Source organism: Oreochromis aureus, linkage group 3 (assembly GCF_013358895.1).
Source record: "Oreochromis aureus strain Israel breed Guangdong linkage group 3, ZZ_aureus, whole genome shotgun sequence".
Lineage (NCBI taxonomy): Eukaryota > Metazoa > Chordata > Actinopteri > Cichliformes > Cichlidae > Oreochromis > Oreochromis aureus.
This window is the reverse complement of record NC_052944.1, coordinates 40733930-40743552: the sequence shown is the minus strand read 5'-3', so window position 1 is coordinate 40743552 and position 9623 is coordinate 40733930. Positions and strand designations below refer to the sequence as shown.

General features: G+C 36.2%; 1 protein-coding gene across 1 annotated transcript; it reads right to left on the bottom strand.

Annotated features, from left to right (window-relative positions):
• Positions 1 to 1367: 1367 nt before the first annotated feature.
• On the bottom strand, positions 1368 to 8910 carry LOC120439341. The gene is made up of 11 exons (XM_039610258.1): positions 8703 to 8910; positions 8426 to 8613; positions 8182 to 8322; positions 6310 to 6442; positions 6027 to 6207; positions 5766 to 5907; positions 5136 to 5279; positions 3848 to 3936; positions 2900 to 2954; positions 2704 to 2725; positions 1368 to 2347 (listed from the first exon to the last, which is right to left on the bottom strand). The coding sequence occupies exons 1-10, from the start codon at positions 8847 to 8849 to the stop codon at positions 2722 to 2724; spliced, it is 1224 nt and encodes a 407-aa protein (XP_039466192.1). The 5' UTR covers positions 8850 to 8910; the 3' UTR covers positions 1368 to 2347; positions 2704 to 2721.
• Between the last annotated feature and the right edge of the window lie 713 nt (positions 8911 to 9623).

Genomic DNA, 9623 nt, shown 5'->3' with positions numbered 1-9623 from the left:
AGTAGAGCTGTCTGTCCACATAGAGCCGGTCCATGGAGATGACAGCACAGGAACCCTTCTGAATGAAGCTGCGTCGAACAGGGAACAGGACCTCGCGTCACTCATGCTACTGGCTTGCAGAGTAATAACAGTCTCTTTTATTTTTATGTTTTCTAAGTTAAGCCGGGTCACATTCTTGGTAAGAGACTTGACCAAGTCCCATAGTGTGGCATTTTCAGCAGCAACTACCTGCTGCTGGTTGAACTCTCAGGGATTTAAATTCCCAGTATAAAACCTCCACCAGGGACAACCTTGCATCGAAGCTGGACAATCGCGTATCAATTGACAAAGTCTTTGCCAGCAGGCGATGTTGTGCCAGGGGAGTCTGGCACAACATCGCCTGGCGACATCTTTTCGATGATGGCATCTTAATTTTGGTCGTGGAGGCTGTGTTCTGGGCTTTCTTCATCACTATATCCTCAAGTTTAAACATCTTAGAGAGAGTCTAATCTCTCCCTGTTCTCCTCGAGGGTGTTGGAGATGATTAAGCAAATGTGGTTATTTATTTGACAATTGATTAGTATATTTGGTATAACTGAAGCTTGAAAAATGTTTGTTAATTTCTAAGCTACCATTCGCTTTATTTCCATCAAGTCTCTGGCGTCTTACGTGACCTACAGCATTAGCACTAGCGTCAATTACCTTTCTCATCACTTCCATCACTTACCTCTTACTCTCACTTTTCCCCTCTCACTCATCATTAACGGTGCTTTTAACAAGCTGTCTAACTTCCACATATGTCAGCCTGGACTGCTGCAGTGTATGACATGTGAGCTTTTCACATATATTTGTAATATAATAACTTGGTAATACTAAAATGGGGCACTGCAAAATTCAGCTTTGCAAAAACGCTTGCTCTAGAAACTTGGTAACATTTTAAACTGACTTTGTGCAGCAAGTAGCAATTTTTTTTAATATCTTTAACTATTTCACATGATTAATTCGCCGTTACATCCTACAGTACCCAACTGGTGTGAGTTGCAACACAAAATCTGTATCTCACCAAAATTTCAAAATCTTCTTGGGGTTCATCTACGCCAAAAAGCACTCGCCTCAGTCAGTACATATGTACTCAGTTAAAAAGAAAGTCATTATATTAATGGTTGTCTGATTGCTTTTTCGCATATCTTTTATACAAGGCCGGGTGGAAGTTGGCATCCATGGAACTGTTACATCCATTCATTTGTTTCAATCTCCCCTCCCACCCCAACAATTCAATTGATAACAGGATCATTAACATCATCACACAAATCAAATCCAGGTCAGTGTCTCTATGTTTGCCATCATAGAATGATGAGAATTTCTATCAAGTAAAACTGATACAAAAATTTGCTGTTAAGATTTTAATGGTCATTAAAGCATGGAAGTTCAGTTTTTGCTCTTGATGCGACATGTCTATGAAGCTTTAGTGTTTGGTAACAGCTACTGTCTGTAATTCATACTCATAAACTGGAGTATTGCCTGGGAAGTGTTTGGCTGACGAGTGGGTGTCGGTTCAAGTGTAGTAGTTTGTGGACAAATAGGAGGTGTTGTTAGAGATGATGTGATTAATAACTTGGCAAAATAAATCAAGCTAAACTATCAGAAATAAAATTTAGATCACTTCAGTAAATCATCTGAAACAAATGAGGACAAATGAGTAAAGACTCCAATCAGCGCTTGCAACAATGACACTTCAAACATCAGTCGTACTTGCACAGGACTCTGCAAATAAATACATTCCATGAGTCCATTATGGATGTTATGTTAAGCTTCATTAACAGCTTAAAAATATTTTGATGTCTCTTGTTCCTAGATAAATATCAAACAGTGTCAGTGGCTCAAGTCTTCTTATTTTTATTAGTTTCACAAAATTTCCAGATTTGTAATTGTGCAATTCCTCATAAAGCTCTCACAAAACCAGTTGTATTAAAAATAATCTCAATTTTACTATGATGATGATTTACTGGGTGATGATTATGTTTATTTATGTTGAGTACAGTAGTACTCCAAATGTAAACACAAAAAAGATTGTAAAGCCCATAAAACCACAGAGAAATGAAAATAAAGACAGTTCTAAAACACTAAGTAAAAGTACAAGATAAAGATAAAATCCGTGAAAAGAATGACAGAATCAAATGAATTTAGATATTAAACATTGCATTAAACATTATATTTTTTTCTGTAATTATTTAATTTGATTACATTGGTTGGAACAAAACTTAAAGAAACTTGAAAAAAGTTGTTTGTGCAGAGTCAGATGACATTCATGTTGTAACAGTAGAGGGCGCTACCGTTGCATCAATCCAGAGTCAGGTACATCTTCAATCTAGAAGGAAATTTGAAACAGCGTGTTCATTGAAAATGTTTTTTTTTTTTACATTTGAGATAATCCTCAGATTGATATGTTAGATATTTAATGATTGTATAGTGTGACTCATTTCTGGAATATTTCATAGAATAAATTGTGCTTTGTGTGGCATTAGCATATTTTGTGAATTATTTGTATGCCCCTACAGAGGTTGCCATAGCCATTGTGTGTGTGTTCATAGTTTTCTGTAGCTCAATCACTGGACATCAACACTACTACTTTTAGCAATACCAGTGGTACTATTAGTACTTAGTGGTAAACAGCAGTTATCTGGTGCTATGGTAGAAAATCTGATTATAGAAGAAGAGACTCACCTCTGATTTTATCCATATTCATCTGAGATAAGAGACAAAAACTCAGCATCAGAATGATGATCAAAGGGGCTGATTATGTTTCAGTTTAAAAGTTAATAATAGTAATAATAATTTTAGGGGCCTAACACATTTAAAAAATACACAAAATGTCACATTTCGGCAAAAAAAAGATCTAAATATGCAGACAGATACTTACATGGAAGGGAAGGCAAGAATAAGAGTTGAAAGGAAAGATCCCATGACCAGGACAACTAAAACAAGTAGAAAATGATTAAAGAACTTCTGACCAAAAAAACAGACTTTCACTTTAGAAATACACACAAGATTTAGTCGACCTGATGGTGTCACAAAGTTTAAGAACTATACCTATATCACCTCTGGATTTATGGCAATTACAGATAAAATAAGGTCTGAGCTCTGGCAGGTAAACGGCTATAAAGCTGGCTTAAAATAAACTCAGTTTTAGCTAGGTGTAGCCTTATTAGAATTCTCCCCATTAAAATTCAATCATCAGATATTCAGGAACACAGCTGGTGTAGATTTGTGTCAGTGACAACTGGTGCAGGGGTAATATCAAAGGTCACAGTGCACATAATAACACAAACATCAAGTAGGTAAAAAGATTAAGGCTAAAAGCCAGACAACACACAGAGAAAGGTGATTTGAAAATGATGGTCTGGAAATTATTTAGAAGCAACACAAACACATTTTCATTTAAGACTGGCCTACAAGGAAACAATTCTGCTATTTCATTTTTATATAACCTCCATTGATCAAAAATCCCCCTGTTAGAGGAGGACCACTGAATTTAAAAATGGCAACAGTCTGCCTCACCTTTAGCAGCGACTTTCAGGGCATAGTGTTTTCTCCATTTTATTTAATTTTGTTGTTATTTATAAATTTGAGTATGAAATGTTAAATATGTAATGGCCTGTTTGGTGTAATTTTGAATACTCTGACCAAGGAATAAAATGTGAAACATCTAACACAGTTGAATAATCTACAGTGATTTATTCTCTTTTAGCTTTTCATTTTTAATTAATGCAATGCAATTTTTGCAACAATGTCAAAAATTCTTTACAAATACACAGATTTAGCAACTTTATATATTAATTGACAGTTACTTCTTGTCATTGATACTTACAAGCTGAAGCACTGGCTGGGGCACTATTAACAGGAGCATTTCCAACAGTCACGCTGACACATCGAAGGTCTGAGTGAAACTTGGTTTCCCTATAGAAATAAACCAGAACAGTGAATTCATTATTTCCATAAGATTATATTATATTTAAAGATTGTCTTTTCTGTTAATGACACAAATTATATGTACAAGTAATTTGGTTCTGTTTGATGAACATTTCTAGGTGACTCTTAGTTTGCTGCCAGTCAGTAGACTCACACATTGATCTGCATAATTAAAGCATTTCCTGCACTGCAACCTTCCCTTCTAATAGATGAGCTACTTTTCCTGTTTTAGATAAATTACCAGTTTTCACATAATCTTGTAATCTCCTCAGACAAAACAAAACAAAACAAAACAATCACTAGGACGGCTAAACCACATGGGTGTAACACATTCCAAACTAACATGTTATTGTAATCTGATTATATTTTTAACTAATGGAGTAATATATGTTACTGTTCTAAAAAAGGATTTCCACAGACAGCAAACTAAGACATGAAGAACCCAGGTGAGTCTCCTTTGTGTCATTGGCTTTGCTTTTGAATGTAAATATAAAAAGAAAGATGCTCTATGTCCTCATTAAAACAGGGAAAGTGTGTGGGTGTGGCCTAAGGTTTGTATAGATAACTGATAATCATGACAATACATTTCAGGTCATGTTACAGAATAGTGCTACAGTGATGTAAGTAGGGTAAAAAAAATCGTTAAGTGGGTAATTAAGGCACTTTATCACTTTTAACAAAAACAATGAGTAATTTGTAATAAGTTATTGTTTCGAGTCAACATTAAAGTGGGTCTGCAAAACAAAGCATATAGGTGACTTTAAATTTGTCCTTGAGTTCACCTTTTTCATTTCAGTAATTATAATTTCAAATGCCGGTAGACGAATTCAATGAAAAATCAGTTAGTGAACCCCATCTGACCCCCACAGAGTTATCTGTTTTTGTTGGTTGATATTTATTATTTTTGAATTTCTGTTATATTTTTCAGCCTGTATAACTTGGGAACTACAGAAGATGACACACGAAATTTTCAGGGGTGAAAAACATGTTTGGGCTTATCAGCCAATGATCGAACTGCCGACCTCCCAATTAGTAGAGGACCTGCTCAACCTCATCAGCTTTCACATGTTTTCTATAATAATTTGGCCATATGACATTTATCAAACAACTTTAGGTCCTGAAAAGGTTTATCAAAATAATTGGTGGGAACTTTATGACTCTACTGTGAAATTTTATAAGTTACTGACTTGGAAAGTGCCTGGACAACAAAGCAGAAGGGGAGGGTGTCATTGTCTTGTGATTCAGACGGCGTCCATCTCAGGGTGAACGTTCCTGTTCCAGTTTTATTCTGAACTGCATCATACGGTCCGCTGAACAGCAGCTCAGAGATCCTTTAACAAAGAGAATCGCAAAAACATAATCAACTTAATTTTCTCAACTACATACAAAGAAAAGTGTTTGTCTGTGAATGAGCATCACTTTGAACTCCACCTGACTCACTTCTGTTTGGTTTCATGAGTTTGATTATTGATTTATGCTTCACTAAAGCAAAATATCCTTAAAACACATTTGATTTCTCTTTGGATTAAATATGTGTTTAATATGCTGTTTATATCTCATACAGCCTTGTATGTATCTGACCCTGTTACGCTCTTACGTGTCTTGTTAAACCTGTTGTGTGTGCCAGTGCAGGACTGATGCACAGATTAAACAGAATGCAACGGATAAAATCTTGATTTGATCAATGAACAGAAACATGACAGGAATCCACTGATGTGTGAATGTATTTCTTGTCTAACCTGAAAACAGTTCTGTGGGACATAGTTAACCTTACTTTAAAATATCAAGAATGTCAAATGTGTTTTTCTTTGACTTACGTGGAGTTTTTTGCCTCAGCACTGATGCTGATTTCCAGAGTCTTATTAACAGGGGTGTAGAGCCGAGCTCTGTTGGCTGGGGTTGGAGGCAAGAATTTGGGCAAAAAGTCTCCCTCTGTGCAGGATGAGACCTGGGGATCCACTGAAAGATGACAGAAAACCAACAAGTTTTTTCAGGGTGGAATTCATAGTTTGAAGTTTTCTGACTTTAGAGCAGATCTTTACAGGTTCAACTCCATCTATTAAAATATGGACTTGTACCTATCAGAACAAACTGGATCGGCACTGAGCTGAGAGCATCGTTAGGTGTTTTTATTGTTTTTGTTCCATTTACTCCAGTCATGTTGATGTTCTTCATGGGAAAGTCCTCCATCAGCAGCTGTACTCCATAACGGCCCTGATTACTGTCGGCAGTGGGACTGAACGACAGAGTACAATTGGACTGCATGAGGAATGAAAAAGGAAAAAAGATTAAATGAGCAAATTGTTATTATTACAACTGTCCTTCTGTCTCATTAAACATTAGATTAACAATCATGCTCACTGATGAGAGGATGAGGACAGATGGTGGCTCACAGGCGTTACACTCCAAGAGTGAGCGGTATCTGCATTTAACCTGATCACCATCAGGGTCAAACATCAATGGGCTGAAATCTCTCCGACAGTTTGAAGGAACTCTGAGAAAGAATTACAAATACAATCATAAATCTTCATTTTCCAGCTTTTACTTCAGCATGAAGTGAATGTGCAGCTCCATGCATTCACTCTTGAAATCTGCCAAATACATCCACAGCCTGATCACTGGAACTGGAACATTTTTTGGTTAAGGGCTTTGCTCAAGAGCATTGCCTTTTCACACAGGCCATTCACATTCATGAGTCATCTAATTGAAGATAACATCAGGTGTCACTCCTGACAGACGTTATAATTTACTCAGGTTCATCAAAATGGACAGTAGATTGAAAAAATGTTAACCGGTCTGATGAGTGTCAGTTTCTGGTGCTGTTTCTGATGGTAGGGTCAGAATTTAGTATAATTAACATGAAACATGGATGTTCACTGTGGTGGGTTCATATCAGGGATGTGCAGCTGACAAATCTGCAACTGTGTGATGCTATGATTTTATTTCATTGAGTTTCATTCATCTGGATATTGGAGTTGACATGGCTGCTGTGATTCAGTCAGGCTGCTTCAGCTCTGTCAGACCTCACTGAAGTCACTAAACTTGACTTCTCCATTGTGTGTGTGTGTTAATGCCATCTGTTCCCCTTTTCCATTATTAGCAGCAACAATGGTCGCTTCTTATTCCAACAAAGCAATATAGCCACAGTCAAAACGATAACACTGAGGCCTCTTTTTGTGGTCCGAATCTAATCATTGTTACATCCATCTTTACTTGCAGTCTATTCAACACAAACTACAAGTTTCCTGAACTGTCCCAAGTAGGTTTAGTGTTTCAACTTAATTAGCAAATGAAAGAAAAACAGCCCCAAACATGACAAACGAGTTCTCCTGGCTGATTAACCTGATATAGTTCATCTTTTCTTCATTCACCATCAGTCATAAGACTTTTCATTAGTCTATGTTTAATGGTCATGTCTGTAATTGTAAACATGGCAACATTCCCATTCAAGGACTCAAAATAAAACTTTTAAAGTGTATAGTTTATATATTAAACAAGATTTCATTTGAAGCATCACTGAACTACTTAAATATTACAGCAAACATGGAGGAACAAATGACAGATAAATGTACAGTTAATCATTTTTACACTTGTATTATTTGCTGCCATAAGGAATATTTCAGTCAAATGAAATATCTTGTTAAATTTAAACTTCCTGCAGATATAAATAACTGCATATTTACAATTTTATCTCTGAAGTTTCTCAGAGGAAAACGTTTCCATTTTAACTGCACTTCTCTTTTTTGGAGGTTTCTGACAGGAAGTCTGTTTCTTAAACTAAATTTAAAAGAGATTTTTCTCATTTGGTGACAAAGTCATTAACTCATCTTCATACTCATCCTCATTTTCTGTTTTATTCTCCTTTGGAGCCTGGAGGTACTGTAAGAGAAGCTCTTGAAGGAAAGAGTTATAGGATTACAATTAAAATCTTTAAATGCAAAAGCTTTAGTGTGGAAACCATTTTTGGTAAATTATTTTTGTTTATTTAATTAGTTTATTGCCACTCTATTACAGAGGCAGTGGTTGTAATGGCTGTTAAAGTTGACCATGCAGCAAGTTAAATATTAACAATGGTTTGTCTATATTTTTAGACTTTGCTCTTATACTGTCAGCAGTTTTGTCTTCTACATGGAAACAATATCAGATTTTAACTTTGCTGTAATGCTGTGGCCACTTTTATCTTCCTACTGCTGTTGCTTTTTTAGCAGAGACAGAGACAGTGAGTTGGCTTACCTCACAAATGGGATCACGGTAGACTGGGGTGAGGAGTTTTCTTTGTTGGTGTCAGAGCGGTTCCTCAGGTCGAATGCTACTACAGTTACCCATGATCCAATGTTGTTTTTGATGCCACTAACCCAATTAACACCAGAGATGCTTCGATAGAGAATAGTGGGAGAGTCAGTTTTCAATTGAGCATGCATCAAAATGAAAAATATGAGTAATCATTTCATTTTATATATTATCGAGGTACACTCACCCGAGTGAACGAACCGCATTAATGGGAGATGGCAGAACAGTCCTAAGTTCATTCTGACACCACTCTCCGCTGTCTTCTTGGTCGACCTTGCGTATCAAAGTGCTCACATACCCACAGCTGCTATTTTGGCAACCAAATGAGAAATCGGGAGTGCAGCTCTGATTGTTCCTCATTAGGCGAACGGTCAGCTGTGGAGTCACAGTGAATAGGAATTTAGTAAAGAAAACCTACATTTCAAAATATAAACACAATTTAGAAAAAAAAAACCTGTACATACCGAGGAGGAATCATTTACATACTTCTCTTTTGTATAGAAGTTGATTGCGCCAACAAAACCATCTAAATTTTCAAAGAAGAAATCAACATTCTGCGAGTTGCAGACTGTCAGATGCAGCAGCAGCAGCAGCACCGCGGAGAGCGACATGGTCAATCTGTTAGTCTGTCGTCACAAAGACACTTGTACGTCAAACACAGCCTCTCTATGACTCTCCTCCTTTTATCTATTTGCTGTTTTCTGGACGGCAATTTATATAATGTGCACTAAGCTGTTTGGAATGAGGAAATGTTTCATGGTCATGTTTGAGATGATACATGATGAATGATAATGAATGTCTCAACCAACTGCCAGTAAATGAGATTCATTTCAAAACTAAAAATAGAAATGTTTTAATTGCTGCTTCAGCTAAATGTAATCAAGCATTTTAATGTGTGTAATAATTTTATTTTTAAAGTATTTGTATTTAGAATTTGATCTCTTTGTTATTTTATCACTTTTGCATCAATTTTCTCTATTCATGCCAGAAAAAGGGCAAAACACACAACCTTGGACAAGGCACAGAGGACCTCCTGCTGCAAACTACTGATAAAGAATTTCTATAGAAAAATCAGAGATAATAGGAACTGACCAAATCCAGTATTCAGCTGTGGGAGAAGAGTTGGGAATTAGGTAGATGATTAATTTGTTCAATACGGTTTGTTAACAAGAATGTGTTCCTTGACTTTCCAGTCTCACCTTTAAAGTTTCTATCACAATATCATTAAACAGACTTACTTTATTCACATTGAGAAAATCATGTAAGAGGACAGTAAGCACAAAATAATAAATACACTTCTGATCAGAAGTTTACATCCACTAATCATGGGAAGGAATATCATGATAATTTGGGACTTTTAATGATTTATTGAAATTTAATAACAA